The sequence below is a fragment of the Schizosaccharomyces pombe genome, assembly GCF_000002945.2.
Source record: "Schizosaccharomyces pombe strain 972h- genome assembly, chromosome: I".
Classification (NCBI taxonomy): Eukaryota; Fungi; Ascomycota; class Schizosaccharomycetes; order Schizosaccharomycetales; family Schizosaccharomycetaceae; genus Schizosaccharomyces; species Schizosaccharomyces pombe.
Window position 1 is genome coordinate 5098839 of NC_003424.3, and position 14206 is coordinate 5113044.

The 14206-nt window shown below is 37.1% G+C and overlaps 5 protein-coding genes and 8 long non-coding RNA genes across 13 annotated transcripts; 5 read left to right on the forward strand and 8 right to left on the reverse strand.

Annotated features, from left to right (window-relative positions):
• The first annotated feature begins 27 nt into the window (after positions 1 to 27).
• On the forward strand, positions 28 to 1410 carry SPOM_SPNCRNA.1045. The gene has a single exon (NR_149888.1). It is a non-coding gene; the product is annotated as a non-coding RNA (long non-coding RNA).
• On the reverse strand, positions 455 to 1148 carry mug95 (the record flags this gene model as incomplete). Its single annotated transcript, NM_001020289.3, has 2 exons — positions 455 to 674; positions 760 to 1148. The coding sequence occupies 2 exons, from the start codon at positions 1146 to 1148 to the stop codon at positions 527 to 529; spliced, it is 537 nt and encodes a 178-aa protein (NP_594860.1). The 3' UTR covers positions 455 to 526.
• On the reverse strand, positions 1310 to 5339 carry snf21 (RSC-type complex ATPase Snf21). The gene is made up of 2 exons (NM_001020290.3): positions 5128 to 5339; positions 1310 to 5086 (listed from the first exon to the last, which is right to left on the reverse strand). Exons 1-2 carry the CDS (start codon positions 5176 to 5178, stop codon positions 1538 to 1540), a joined length of 3600 nt encoding a protein of 1199 aa, NP_594861.1. The 5' UTR covers positions 5179 to 5339; the 3' UTR covers positions 1310 to 1537.
• SPOM_SPNCRNA.4305 lies at positions 1477 to 1727 on the forward strand. Its single transcript, NR_193666.1, has one exon. It is a non-coding gene; the product is annotated as a non-coding RNA (long non-coding RNA).
• Positions 4748 to 5653, forward strand: SPOM_SPNCRNA.1046. Its single transcript, NR_149889.1, has one exon. It is a non-coding gene; the product is annotated as a non-coding RNA (long non-coding RNA).
• On the reverse strand, positions 5414 to 7501 carry elp3 (elongator complex histone acetyltransferase subunit Elp3). The gene is made up of 2 exons (NM_001020291.3): positions 5863 to 7501; positions 5414 to 5767 (listed from the first exon to the last, which is right to left on the reverse strand). The coding sequence occupies exons 1-2, from the start codon at positions 7413 to 7415 to the stop codon at positions 5686 to 5688; spliced, it is 1635 nt and encodes a 544-aa protein (NP_594862.1). The 5' UTR covers positions 7416 to 7501; the 3' UTR covers positions 5414 to 5685.
• SPOM_SPNCRNA.4306 lies at positions 6204 to 6515 on the forward strand. Its single transcript, NR_193667.1, has one exon. It is a non-coding gene; the product is annotated as a non-coding RNA (long non-coding RNA).
• A 109-nt stretch (positions 7502 to 7610) lies between the features above and the next one.
• SPOM_SPNCRNA.4307 lies at positions 7611 to 7919 on the reverse strand. The gene has a single exon (NR_193668.1). It is a non-coding gene; the product is annotated as a non-coding RNA (long non-coding RNA).
• Positions 7721 to 14187, forward strand: cta5 (Ca(2+)/Mn(2+)-transporting P-type ATPase P5 type Cta5). Its single transcript, NM_001020292.2, has 4 exons — positions 7721 to 8616; positions 8666 to 9471; positions 9519 to 11230; positions 11277 to 14187. Exons 1-4 carry the CDS (start codon positions 8023 to 8025, stop codon positions 11453 to 11455), a joined length of 3291 nt encoding a protein of 1096 aa, NP_594863.1. The 5' UTR covers positions 7721 to 8022; the 3' UTR covers positions 11456 to 14187.
• On the reverse strand, positions 9644 to 10305 carry SPOM_SPNCRNA.4308. The gene has a single exon (NR_193669.1). It is a non-coding gene; the product is annotated as a non-coding RNA (long non-coding RNA).
• Positions 10568 to 11112, reverse strand: SPOM_SPNCRNA.4309. The gene has a single exon (NR_193670.1). It is a non-coding gene; the product is annotated as a non-coding RNA (long non-coding RNA).
• On the reverse strand, positions 11440 to 13044 carry prw1 (histone chaperone, Clr6 and Rpd3L complex subunit Prw1). The gene is made up of 3 exons (NM_001020293.3): positions 12952 to 13044; positions 12776 to 12881; positions 11440 to 12698 (listed from the first exon to the last, which is right to left on the reverse strand). The coding sequence occupies exons 1-3, from the start codon at positions 13034 to 13036 to the stop codon at positions 11594 to 11596; spliced, it is 1296 nt and encodes a 431-aa protein (NP_594864.1). The 5' UTR covers positions 13037 to 13044; the 3' UTR covers positions 11440 to 11593.
• SPOM_SPNCRNA.4310 lies at positions 13397 to 13964 on the reverse strand. The gene has a single exon (NR_193671.1). It is a non-coding gene; the product is annotated as a non-coding RNA (long non-coding RNA).
• Positions 14188 to 14206: the final 19 nt, after the last annotated feature.

Consider the following 14206-nt stretch of genomic DNA (forward strand, 5'->3'; position numbering starts at 1 on the left):
ACTACATGCGAGGACTTTACTGAACGTTTAATGGCAATTAATAATTGTTGTATTGTTTAAGGAAAAATTGATTCTAACATTAAATATAAATTCATCATGCGAAAATAGGGCACATTACTGGGCTGTGATTTACAACTTAGTCTAGGATGTATATCACGGACAGTATTTTTGTATTGATTGAAGTTTTTGGTTGGATTTACAATAACAACTTGGCAATCCGAGTCTGATAGTTACACATTGAAATCAATCTTAATAGAATATGTACTTCTGTATACATATTTAATCAGCGTCGCTAGCCGAGATTTAATTTAATTCTTTTTACAACAAATATAGAGTGGAAGAATACGCATTCATTTCAGACGCTCTTTAAACTTTCGAAAAGCTAGATTTTCAATTGAAAGCGGCTTTCATCTCAAGTTGAAACTAGGCATCTATGAGCCTGTTAACTTTATTTTAAAAAATTTAATTGCTAATGAGAAAGCTAATTTTGCAATCTAGTCTGTGCCGTAGCACGACTTAATACAACCTAGTTGTCATTTTCAGGCTTTTCTATGCTTTCTAGCTTTTCAGCATTAATGCTGCGTTCACTTTTTTGGAAGCCAAATTGTGTGAAAAACATCCCTAAAAGAAAGGAAGCAAAGGCAATTTTCCATTTGTTGGTGTTAGAAGATGTACTACCATGATTAGCATATTTTCCTTCTTGCGTCGCTTTTCATCTGTGAATGTTTATTTACACTCATTATTTTCGTCGTAACTTACACCATGAAAAGACCGCAAGCTGTCAACATCGCAGCTTGGTGATTAATCCCATGCAAGACAATTAATTCTCCATTTTTTTGGGAATCGTCTTCATTAATCCCTTCAGATTGCAGTGGCTTCCTTGGAACGACCTTTTCCTTCTCTTCTACGGTTTTGCAGTCTTCTTTAATGTCCTTTGGTAATTCTTTTTCTTCATTGGGCTTCAATTCGGACTTGCTAAGTTCAATAACACATTTATCAGCATAGGTAAGCCATTCATATGGCGTTCTCGATATTCCCCTTTTCCTATACGGCTTTTTAAAAAATGGCATTGTAAGAATAGTACATACACAACAAAAAAACCATTTGGTTAATGTAGGATTCTGTGCTATGTAAACAAACAAGTTCATCGGAGATAATTATGCAACTTCCATGTAATTCAAAACACTAGCAAATATACAAATAGAGGTATTTACTCATTTCGCTTTTTTTCCAAAGAAGTACATTTATCATCTGAGCTAGTGTTGCCAATACAGCGCTATCATATTCAGAATTTATAAATCCATTGACACAAAAATTTTCAATATATTTTAAATTGAGCATATTAATTTAAGAAATCAATCTCGGTAATGCATATATATATAATAATATACAGATTCTATGAACACCCCATCCTCTATCTCACAAAAAACTAATTACTGAATACATTCAAGATGCAAAAAAAAACAAAAAAAAGACAATCTGTGTTTTTATGAGACTTCAGCACTTGCATCTATAGTAGTTCAAAAAAAGCAATTAATCAAGCCTCATTTTCAATTCTGTCTTCCAATTGCGATGTAGCCTCCGCCTCCATTCCGCGAAGCGTTGCTAATGTGCCATCCTCTTCCAGTTCTTCAATTTTGGTTTCCATAGCCGTTTGCATTTTGTTCGCATCTTCATAGACAAAAGAACCTTCCTCATTATACGTCCTAGCATTATTAAACATTGTCATAAGATCCGATTTCATAGCTTCTAAAGTTTTATAGAAAGTGCCATTGATATGCTTTCTAATTGCATCAAGTGCGATAGGGGATTTAATTATCATGTAATAATCAGGATATAACTTCTTACTAGGAAGCTCCAAAAATAGTTTATTCAGAGGACGACCATTATCATCTTCAAGCTCATTAACGGCCTTGTATATTTCAAGGCACACACGACGAAGTAGCGAACGGTGCTCTGAAGTAAGTGTATCCGGAGCCGGTCCACGTTTCTTCTTTGGCTTTCCATTGAGTGTAAGAGCAGGTGTTTCGTCAACACTCGCTATATTACGCTTTGGGCGACCACGAGTTGGACGAGCTTCAGATTCCATATCCATTTCTGCCATCCACTGAGCATCTCGTACTGCTTCGTCATATACAACTGGGGTACGTCTGCGGGCTCCTCTACCGAGTGGTTCTTCCTGCAACAAGTCGGTGGTTTTCTCAGGTTCTTCCCTTTGGTAAAATTCAGGAAGCTCACTTACTTGGATGAGTCTTTCTTTTTCTTTATTCTTACCATATGGCGATTCCCTCTCCAAATCTTCAGTCATTTGTTTGAAAAGTCGCAACTCATCGTCACCTCGGGCAAGTATCTCATTGAGTTCATCGTCATCTAACTCGCCCTTCTCATCATTTTCTTCTTCACCGTTTTCGTTCTCCAAGAGCGAACGCAAAAACGCCTCACGTTCCTCTGGTGTTGACTTGTTGTCAAATTTTCCTGCTTGAATAACTTTGCCATCAATGTCCAATTTATATTGGGCTCTAGCAAGAATGTTTTCCTCTACCGATTTTTCAGTAATCAGTCGATAAATTCTAACCTCTTTGGTTTGTCCAATACGATGAGCACGATCTTGTGCCTGCAAATCTTGATGTGGGTTCCAATCCGAGTCGAAAATTATTACAGTATCAGCAGTTTGAAGATTAAGCCCAAGTCCACCAGCACGAGTACTTAACAAAAACAAATTTACTTCAGCAGTCGGATCATTAAATACTCCCAATAACTTTGAACGATCATCAGCTTTGGTAGACCCATCAAGCCGCAGATATCTCCACTGACGATAATGCAGGTAATCCTCCATGATATTCATAATTTGAGTCATTTGGAAAAACATTAATATACGATGACCAGAACGAAACAGTTTAGGCAAAATACGGTCTAACAGTTCGAATTTGCCAGAAACTCTCCACAACATATCATAGTTAAATCCTGTTGGATCAATTGAACGTTCCACGTCTTCAAACACAAAAGGATGATTACAGATTTTCTTCAACTGCATGACCGTATTCTGTAAGCCTTTGATACCAGTTTTACCGCGTTTAGCATCTTCCACATACAACATTCCATGCTTCTTCATTTGATAATAGAGCTTTTGCTGAAGCCCCGACATCTGACAACGAATAACCTTCTCAACTTTATCAGGAAGCTCGGCTTCAACATCCTTTTTAAGACGTCGCAAAAGAAAAGGACGTAAGACCTTGTGAAGACGGCGAATGACAAGCAAAGATTCTTCTTCTGTAAGTTCCATCTTATCCTGCCCGCCTGTATTAGCAAAAGGAGTATTGAACCACTCATCAAAACTTTTAATGGAATTAAAAATCCGTGGTAATACAAAATTAAGCAAAGCCCAAAGTTCCGGAAGATTGTTTTGTAAAGGAGTTCCTGTAAGGATAAGACGATAACGTGATGAATAATAGGTAGTTAAAGTATTTGTTAACTTGGATTGTGTGTTTTTCATACGATGTCCTTCATCAATGATCATATAAATCCATTTAATACGACTTAAAAGTGGTCGATCTTTTATGATATACTCGTATGTCGTCAAAAGAACTTGGAAATTAGAGTGACGAACTTGAGGATGCAAAGCTTTTCGAACTTGTGGAGGTCCTTTGTAAACAATCTTTACAATTGATGGCGCCCATCTTTCAAATTCCATGGTCCAATTTGTTAAGGTCGATAAAGGAACAATTACCAAAAATGGCCCATTCTGCCGTTTTTTCTCGATTAAGTGGGTAATAAGAGAGATTGTCTGAATAGTTTTACCTAAGCCCATTTCATCAGCAAGAATACCGTTCAAATGATTATTATACAGTGAAATCATCCATTGCAAACCACGTAGTTGATATTCCTTCAGCTTTCCTCCTACTAAAATAGAAGGCTGTTCAGTGACGACTTCACGAATATTATGAGCAACATTATAATAATCAATCTTTCTATCGTCTTCAGGATTCATTCGGCGATCCATATCTTCGTCATAGGCCGATTCACCAAATTGAGACTGTTGTACTTTAACAGCAGCCGCCAAGGAATCCAAGTAATGATCAGTTTGCCGTAATAAATGAGTAATTCTTGTATCCTTCGCTTGATCAATAAGTTTCAAGTAGGCCTCCTCATCATTCTCCTTCAAGGCTTGTAATCTTTGCTTTGCATTGCGTTCAGCACGACGCTGTTCTTCTTTTTCGATATGCGAATGATACGCCAATACAGCGCGATTCGCTTTCTGAGCCCTTGCCTGAGCATTCTTGGTTCGGACATTAATCTCTCGACCATGGGCACATACAGTTTGCAGATAATCGCACTGTTTTTGCTTTAACCTTCTTTCGCGATCACTTCTTTGCTGGCGCTCTAATACTTCAGTCAGGCGTGTAGCTTGAGGAACTAGCTTAGGACGGCGGCATGACATGCGTTCTACGGCATTAACTATGGTACGTAAATGCGGTTGGCAATGCATCACTTGATGGCGAAGAGATTCTTGCTGTTTGATGAGTCGTAATTTCTTCAATTCAACTAGCGCATTACGTTTGATAGTATCCAAGTTTAAACGTTCGTTGTCATCTTTTAATTCTGCAACATCCCGCATCACAGCCGGATAGCTTTCCAAATCCGACATTCGTCGGAACATCCTATTCTTTATAGCATCATCTTCCGAAATTTGATATTGCAAGTATTTTCTTTGCTGCTTTGCTGATGGTGTTATTTGACAAGAGCCAAAATCGCGTCGCACCTTCCCATCGACTTTAGAGTTCTGTAAAGGCTGTTTAACTATACTCTGAAGCAATTGCTCATCTTTGGAAAGCCTAAGTAACACAGATAGTATACAGTCGTCGGGTGCTGGAAGATTTTGAGAAAGCTTTTTGTAAGCCAAAACTTGTTGTTTCAAAATCAGTTTCTCCGTATTCTTATCTACGGAAGAGAAACACCTTTTAATGTGTCCTTTTAAATCCCTCCGTGCTTCAATTTCTGACTGTGCTGATCGCAAAACATCACACAATTGAGCATATTCCGTATTATCGTGCTCAGTAGCGCCAGACTCTTTCAATTTCTTCCATCGCTAAAAAAACAGTTAACTCCTTAGGTCCCTACAACACTTACCACAATTGTTTCTTCCACTTCATTTCTCGTGTATTGCTTCTCTGCACGCATATTTGTGATCAAAAATCCAAATTACCACATAAATAGACGATTTCCAGGTCGTTATTATTGAAATAAAAAACAAACAAAATTCTATCACAAAAGTGATTGTACGCCCTTAGTAAAAAGTGCTTACTTGCCAATTCTTGCAAATCGTTAAACGCTAGGTTGTTGGAAAGGCATACTGCACTTCCAACCCTCCATTGTGGCAAACAGGGCATCAGTCTTATCGTTATTCTAAATAAGGTTGTCTAAAGAGAACGCAAAAAAATATGAATATTAGTAAAGAATGGTACATATATATGTCTAACTACACCTCAGATTTCATCTAATAAAGAGGAAAGTAATTAAACACTTTTCTCTTTTTATACACGAAATTAAATAGTATATGAAATTGCACACATCCCAAATCGACAACTCAAAAAACTTGCGAACTGAGTTAATATTAAAGATTTTAACACACCCAACCAAAAATGATATTTTATACAAACTTAAGTAGTCTTAAAATTATATTAGAGGCTAAAGCCATTTAGACATGTAAGGACCATCCAATGTGTATCCCAATTTTTGATAATATTTTCGAACGCCAACACCCGAAATTCTAAAGTAATGTTAGTAAAGTAAAAAAAAAATAAGGATTAAGTCTTCAGAAGGTCAAAATTTGAAGTCCATTTGAAGAGTTTAAAGACAACTTACACACTGATCTTTTTACTACCATGCTCATACTTAGCTATCCGCTCGGCTTCTTCTAAAAGTAATGTTCCAAAACCTTGATGTTGGAACTTCTTCGGATCTCTACTGTGAACAGGAACGGCACTGCCATACACGTGAAGTTCGCGAACAAGTGAGGTAGGCTGAGAAGTAAATTCTGGTCGATATGTCTTATCGGAACATTGGCGAAGTCGTAACAAACCAATCAAGATATCTTGTTTGGGATCTTCATATGATAAAAACGTTTCCCATCCGCCATTAGCAGTATAGTCTCGGCGAAGTAATTCAACTTGCTCAGGATGAATTTTATGATGCACTTCTTGCATACCTACTTCACGAGCACGAATGTCTCGACACTTTGTGCCTAAATCTCGCATTCTATTTAAAGCAAGTTCTCTGAGATTTCCTGTTTCTACGCCTGAACTTACAAGCGGCATTGGGATATCTCTTTGAATACGGTAAATACGGGTCCATGGAGGTACCAAAGCGAGAATTCTAGCAATAAGATCCACCAAGGCATTGGGGGTATAGTTTTTATATCTTCCCGTTTTCCATAATTCATATAAACCAGTACCACGAATAACTAATGTAGGATAGAGCTTTAAACCATCAGTACGGAATGCAGGGTTTTCAAAGTACTCTTGAAATTGGAATATATCTCTTTCCATACCAACATTAGGCAAATCAGGCATCATATGCGTAACCACCTTGTATCCAGTATCCTTAGCCAACTGGAATGTTTCGCACACAGCTTTAACAGTATGTCCTCTATTGGTGTCTCTGGCGACATCCTCGTAAACACTTTGGACACCAATTTCCAAACGAGTACATCCGTAACGAAGCATTTCATCCAAATGTTGGTCTAGGCAATAATCAGGACGCGTCTCAATAGTAATGCCAACACATTTTGTCTCAGATTGCTCAGAAAATTTGACTGCTTCATCTAAATCTTCAGTCGTAGCTCCTGAAAGAGCATTGTGTAAATTAGCAATAAATGTGTGACGGTAGGATTCAGGTAATGACATGAAGGTACCGCCCATGATAATGTATTCTACTTTATCGACTGTGTGGCCTAACGACCGCAGTTGCTCAACACGTCCTCTAGCCTGTTCATAAGGATCATAACGAGCGCGAATCGCACGCATACTAGTTGGTTCATAACCAGTGTACGACTGTGTCGAGTATTCAAAATCTGAATCAGGTCCACCCGGACAGTAAACACAAACGTTTCCTGTCATGGCAATGTGTGGACATCTATGAGGTTTGCACATCACTGCAACAACTGCTATACCAGAGGCGGTACGTACTGGTTTCGCTCTTAGTTTCCTCATCAACGATTCTTTAAGGTAGGCATCTGGTGGAATTGCAGCAATAATGTCGGTCAGGCGGGGGGACTCCGATAATTGATGTTTTTTTGATATTCTCATTTTCAAAGCATTCAAATTGATGACCTTGTTTTGATTTTCAGAGGCAATCAGCTCAGCAACAATTTCTGCACAAGCTTTGGCCTTTAAAAAGGCCAAACTGGAAGTCGACATGTTCCTGAACAATAGAATCAGGTGTGATTTCTATTAGTCTGTTAATTAAACAGTTGTTTTATGCCTTCCAAATGGCGGCAAAAGGCAACTAAAAGTTGGCTAGCAAATTGCTCCAATTGCAACTAAATGCTAGCAATTTAAATTACCTTTGGTAATTGTCGTTAAAATAGAGCAGCGCAACACAAGCTTCTACGCTACCAACAAAATCGCTGAAGACACTATACGGAGGAATTATGAAATCGGACAGGGCATCAGTGAAGTCCATTAAAATACATTCTGTAAGCAAGCATGCTATCCTTTTCTTCATATGGATAGATCAGTTGTACTAGCTTGAGGTGATTAGTCCCAGTGGTTCTCTAACCTGTTATTCTCCTTCTTTATTGAATGCGGAATACCTTTGTGAAGCGTATAATTCCCAACCATTCCTTTTGTAATTACTATACGAACCACGCGGTTTTACCACTATTTGTTTGTATGATTTCCGTACCGATTCAATCCAGCTAGTTGAAACCTTTAGCCATATCTAAAAGATACTGTAAATAATTTTCTCTTTAAACGAATATATTACATGTCTTCTTAAACATTTTTTTCACCGATTGGAAACTGGATGGATTCAATCGAATTAAAACAGTTGGTACCTGAAAACGATTCCGAGCCTGGTACTCCTCGACAACTACTATTTCAACATTATGATATCTCTAATGAAGAAACTATCGGTATTAAGCCATTTAAATCTATTCCTGCAAAAGTTTATATTTTAAGGGTTACTGAAATCCTCACTCTGGGATTGCTCCATCTTATATTAACGTGGCTACCTGAATTTCGTTTAAAATGGATTGAGGCGCCATGTTCTAATGAGGATGTCGAATTTGTTGCCATAAGCGACCCGTCTGGCACCTCATCTATAGAGAAAGTTTCCTCTATCTGTTTAAAAAATGATATTCAGACATCATCATTCGTATTGCCTTCTGGTAAGACGCGTTATTTTGAATATAAAAAACTGAGATTTTACCTCGAACCTCTTAATTTACAATGGGTTCTAATGCCGTTGGAAACCTCCGCTTATTCATTAGTTACTTCCACTCCTGCATATATTCAAAATGGATTGGACACGTTTACCATAGCTAAGCTCCGTCAAGTGTATGGCTCTAATTCCCTTGTATCGACGAAAAAAAGTATCGTAACAATCCTTTTAAATGAGGTAATTGAAAATAATATGCTTTCCCTTTTAACCCCTACTTACAATTTAGGTCCTACATCCTTTTTATTTGTTTCAAGCTGTTTCTGTTCTTATATGGCTCTGCGATAGTTTTGTTTTTTATTCTTGCTGTATCGTATTTATTTCTTCTTACAGTATTTTTTTGTCAGTAAAGGAATCAAAAGAATCCGAAAATCGAATTCATTCAATAATTGGGGCTCCACAGCCTGTTACGGTAATAAGAAACCAAGTAAAACAAACCGTACTTGCAGATGATTTGGTAATTGGAGACTTATTATATTTTTCAAACCTTGATCTGAAAACCTGTCCTGTTGATGGTATATTATTTTCAAGCTCATGTTTATTAGATGAAAGCATGGTAACTGGAGAATCGGTTCCTGCCAGAAAGTTTCCCTTAGAAGATAATTCATTGGATTCGTGGATGATCGCTTCCTGCAACATTTTTTCTCCTCATCTTATTCATGCTGGTACAAAATTTCTGAAAATTGACAGTACTCCATCAACCCCTTGTTTGATATCTGTAGTCCGAACAGGGTTTAGATCTAACAAGGGACAGTTAATTAGAAATCTTCTTTATCCCAATTTGAGACCTTCCCAACTTTATCTAGATTCTATGTCTTTCCTGAAAACAATGGCTATTTTGTCCTTTGTTTCCATAGTTTTCATTGCTATTTACTTGAATTTATATAACGCATCTTTTGGACATGTTGTTTTACGCTCCCTCGATGTTTTAACTATTTTAGTCCCCCCGGCTTTGCCTGCGACATTATCTGTAGGGATAGCTAACTCAATTGCCAGGCTTAGTCGTGCATTAATTTACACCACTTCCCCTGAAAGGTATGCATTTCAAAGAGAATTTTATTCATTTACTAACTTTGTATTAGCATTCATAATGCTGGATGCTTATCTACGTTTGTATTCGATAAAACTGGTACTCTAACAGAAAACTCTGTGCAGCTTTCTTGTGTCTATGTTAAAAGTGGATCAAATGGATTACTTAAACAAGTTGATGCTGACAGTTTATCTCTCGATAGTACAAAGTTAAACGCACATGCCTACAGAGTAGCTACATGTTCTCAATCATTGGAACTTGTTGGTAATGAACTTGTTGGTGATCCTTTGGAAGTCACACTCTTTACTCAGTTCAATGGAACTTTTTGTGCCACTATCAGAGCTTCAAATACTCCACATCCTCCGTTATTTTCCGTATCCAATTCTTTCGATGGACCCAGTCAAATTTTTTCTATCTATAAGGCATTGGAATTTGATCCGGTTTTACGTCGGATGTCAGTAATTTGCTCTACTAGTACTGAGAGGTCTTTAATGTTATTCACAAAAGGAGCTCCAGAATCGATATTAGCTATTTCTTCTCAACAGTCCATTCCAAGCAATGTACAGGAAGTTATTCATACGCTTTCATCTAAAGGGTTTCGAATCATTGCATTTGCATCCAAGAACCTTATTACTCCACTTCAAGAATTGATACATCTTTCTCGTTCTACTCTAGAATCCAATGTTACCTTTCAAGGATTGTTTGTATTAGAGAGCCCTTTAAGAGAATCATCTAAAGATGTTATTTCCTCTCTTTTAAGAAGCAAAATGGAAGTTTCGATTTGTTCTGGCGATTCATTGTTCACTAGTGTTTTCGTTGCTAAGCATTGCGGTGCATTAGACTCATGCAATTTTATATACACAGCTGAACTAGCAGATTCTGGGGATGATTGTCCACAAATCCATTTTGAAAAAATAGATTTACAAACTCAGAACTTTCAGCCCATTCCCGACGGCTTCTCTTTAAAAGATGTAATCCTCGAGAAGGATTCAAGCCTTTGTATGGATGGAAAACTACTTCAAAGATTATTGACCATGCTTTCTTTTAATGAAATTAAAATCTTATTAAGTAAACTAAGGGTTCTCGCTAGAATGTCCCCTTTTGACAAGGCTACATATGTGGAGCTTTGTCAAAAATATGGCTGCAAAGTTGGCTTTTGCGGTGACGGGGCAAATGACTGTATTGCTTTGAAGCAAGCCGATGTTGGAGTTTCTCTCTCTGATTCCGAGGCATGTGCTGCAGCTTCCTTTGTTAGCAAAAAAAAATCAATTAAGGATGTTTTTAATGTCTTATTGGAGGGCAGATGCTCCTTAATACTTAGCCATCGTTGTTTTCAATATATGGTGTTGTGTGCTATAGTCCAGTTTTCTGGTGTCTTCTTTCTCTATTTAAAAAATTATAACTTTAACGATAACCAATTTTTGTTTATGGATCTGTTAATCATATTTCCACTGTCAGCAGCTATGAGTTACTTCGACCCTGCTCAAAATTTGACAAGCAATCGCCCTAATTCAACATTGTTTGGCAAAGGAAGAGTAAAGGATTTAGGAATTCAATCAGTATTAATATGGCTATCCCATGGCTTGCTGACTTTAATACTACACGAGTTGAACTGGGTTGAATTACCTGAATGGCAACTTGAAAAATCAAATACGAAAAACGTGCTAGTGACTAGCATATTTCTTTTAAGTTCTTTACAATATTTAGGAATTTGTATTGGAATAAACCAAAGTTCCGAGTTTTTGTCACCTATTTGGAAAAAAAGTAAGTGAAAATCCTGTCTTTTGTTTATTAACATCTTATGATATAGAAACTTATGTATGTTTGTGTACTACCATTGGCCTTTGCAATATCTATCTATGTTTTGCAAATGAAAATCACATTATCTCTAGGTGTTTGCAAATCACACGTCTACCGACACTGTATCGTTTCATAATACTTTTTATGGGAGTTATCTCGTGCTGCCTTACGAGTATTCTGAACATGTAAAAAAAACAAAATTAAATATATATATGTTAATCAAAAACTTGCTTTTATGTGCAATTAGGGTAGAAAAAAAAAGGAGTTAAAGAGAGAAACAGGTTTGGGACATTAAGTAAAATATCAATGAATGTTGTATACGACCGGTTAACTTAAATATGCCGTAGCATCTTCCTCTAATTGTTCATTACCCCAAATTGAGCGAGAAGGTGTCCAAATTTGAAGAATATTATCTTCAGCAGCGGTTGCCATTGTCCAATTATAATTAGGACACCAATCCATGTCAATTGTACAAGAAGTATGGCCTCCGTGCATAAAAAGAAGCTCCGGAGGACCGTCTTGAGCTTCCTCAGCAGGCTGATCTTCCCCGATTCTTGAAAGATCCCAAACTAAGGTCCTTCTATCGGCTGAGGTAGAAGCAAGAATAGGCTCTTCATGAGGAGAAAAGCTAATTTTTGTTACAATGTCTTCATGTCCTTCTAATGTATGTAAGCGTTGATTAAGGTTCCGTAAATCCCAAAGTGCAATGGTTTTGTCAGTCGAACAAGTAGCCAAAATAAAGTCGTTATGAGGGTTGAAAGCAACAGAATGAATAGGACCGCTATGGGCATGCACACTTCGAGCTGGCTTTGTGGAAGCATCAGGGCGACGAATATCATGAACATGAAGGTACTGATCATAGGAAACTGAAGCAAGAAGATCCTGGTGCTTATAATGAAAGCGTACATCACTGACCTGTTTTTCATGGCTGCTTATATGCACTTTCAAAACTGACGCTGAATCTGACTCGTTGTAAGCATTCAAATCCCAACAAGAAAGAGTAGCGTCTTGCGATCCAGAAACCAAAGTACCCTTAGAAAGAAAATTCCAACAAACACTAGTACAGGGCTGGGTATGTTTGGTCAATCTATATTTGGGCTTAAGAGGAGACTCACTAGCCGAGCTATAAGATTCGAAGGATTCCTTGTCAAAAACCAACACATCATTATGATAGTTACCCACCGTAGCTACACAAGAATCGTCTTGTGGCATAAGCTTCGCACTACAAACAGACTCAGGATGAGAATAAAGATTTGAGATATTAACACGTAGAGAAGACTCGTCACCCGCAGATGCTCCCTCCATTGTAGTAGGAGGAACAGTCTGATTTAAATAGGGTAATTGAATAGACGCAACAGCTAGTAAGTATTTGCCAACATCAGCACGAACTCCCAGAAACATTTTCTGCTCAGTATATCCATGTTCTGCAAAACTATAACAAAAAATAATGGTAAGTTTTTTGAGTCACATAAACAAGATTAAACATTATGATTCAAATGATTGACTTACATTTGCTGCTCTGGATACCATTGTAGTGACATACAAGGCCATTCCAAAGCTCTAGTAATTATTAAATCGTAAAGGAACGGTGAGTTCTTTTTCCAAATTTTATACTCTGTTTCAGATTAGAAACACATTTTACATTGATCAACTAGAAATTGTATGTTAAAACGTTGCAGACATACCTTCATTGATGCATTTTTCTTGATTTATTCCCTCCTCCGAAGCCTGCGCTTGCTTGGAAGGATGGGGAACAGCTGATACAGCCATTATGTTCTAGTTAAAATGATTGAATCTGCTTTTTGGTGGATGGTGAGTAGACGCGTGCAGCGCTAATGTGCACACTAAGTGTTCTTAAATAGGTGCAGGTTGGTTTATAAATTAAGATTGTTTAGGTTTTATATAATCACAGCCGTATAGATGTTTAAATGGGAAAAAACAATAGAAACTTAATCTTGTCTCATGCTTCGGCTAGCGTCTTTTCATCTTCTCTCTCGACCTGAGATGCGTTTCCACAGTGCTAGAAATTGCAACTTTTAAAGAGACTGTTAATTGTAAAAAGTTGAATTACTAAAAATGATTATGTTTGCTGAACATATGTATACAGAAGTGAGATATAATTTGGGTAGCACAAGCTTCCCGATGGACTGCTATAAGACACAAGATGGAAAGATAAATTTATAGAGCTGAGAGTTAAGAATCTTTAATTTAGATGAGTTTTTTTTTACTTTGCTTTCATGCTAATTTCATCTACTCTAACTTCTGCATGAATCAGTGCGTCAAGAACAGAAACACTTTGAAGCTTTTTTTTAGTCACACAAGGCAACAACCGCTTGAGAAGCAGGATTATTAAAATTGGTAAAAAAATTATGTTCCTCTTAGTTTTAAGGTACATTCAACTTGTGTATCGCCAATAGCAAAACGCAGCCAAAATTTCTGAAGTTCTCCTTTTTTTGAATATTCAATTGAGCGTGAATAAAAAGTATATGATTTAAAATAATGATCTCCCACCTGTTCTGCAATCCTTGGAAAATGCATCAAGTCATACTGAAAACCAAACGAGCAAGAAGCCGAATTCAAGATGCCCTCGTATTCTTGCGTACCCTTAGTAAAAGAAATGAGAAATATATTTAATTTAATTGTTAAAATGAAGACAATCCCGTTTCAATATGTATGCCGTTCTTTACATCAAGAAAAAAGAACTTCGAAGCAAGTCATACCAAACTAAAAGATCGTTGATCTTAAAAAGGAACATTATTAATTTTAGAAACGATGATGAAGAAGCACAAAATTACCTTTCACTTAAATACTTCGTACACAATACATTTGTTTACATCTTTCTCTTATAATAAATCTACCTTAAGACACACACTTTCTCAGTAAGCTGATTAAGAAAAAGCAACGAAGATACTTTATCCATCTTTTATTTACATCTTCGAG

What these genes read in the sequence shown, in the direction of transcription:
- elp3 (NM_001020291.3), bottom strand. Translation starts at nt 7,415, where the DNA reads ATGTCGACTTCCAGTTTGGCCTTTTTAAAGGCCAAAGCTTGTGCAGAA. An exon ending in GGTAGTAAAAAGATCAGTGT is followed by an intron (nt 5,768 to 5,862) that starts GTAAGTTGTCTT and finishes ACATTACTTTAG; the next exon opens with AATTTCGGGTGTTGGCGTTC.
- cta5 (NM_001020292.2), top strand. Translation starts at nt 8,023, where the DNA reads ATGGATTCAATCGAATTAAAACAGTTGGTACCTGAAAACGATTCCGAG. An exon ending in TAACAATCCTTTTAAATGAG is followed by an intron (nt 8,617 to 8,665) that starts GTAATTGAAAAT and finishes CTTACAATTTAG; the next exon opens with GTCCTACATCCTTTTTATTT. An exon ending in TACACCACTTCCCCTGAAAG is followed by an intron (nt 9,472 to 9,518) that starts GTATGCATTTCA and finishes ACTTTGTATTAG; the next exon opens with CATTCATAATGCTGGATGCT.
- snf21 (NM_001020290.3), bottom strand. Translation starts at nt 5,178, where the DNA reads ATGCGTGCAGAGAAGCAATACACGAGAAATGAAGTGGAAGAAACAATT. An exon ending in AAGTGGAAGAAACAATTGTG is followed by an intron (nt 5,087 to 5,127) that starts GTAAGTGTTGTA and finishes CTGTTTTTTTAG; the next exon opens with CGATGGAAGAAATTGAAAGA.
- prw1 (NM_001020293.3), bottom strand. Translation starts at nt 13,036, where the DNA reads ATGGCTGTATCAGCTGTTCCCCATCCTTCCAAGCAAGCGCAGGCTTCG. An exon ending in AGAAAAATGCATCAATGAAG is followed by an intron (nt 12,882 to 12,951) that starts GTATGTCTGCAA and finishes AATCTGAAACAG; the next exon opens with AGTATAAAATTTGGAAAAAG. An exon ending in TGGTATCCAGAGCAGCAAAT is followed by an intron (nt 12,699 to 12,775) that starts GTAAGTCAATCA and finishes TTTTTGTTATAG; the next exon opens with TTTTGCAGAACATGGATATA.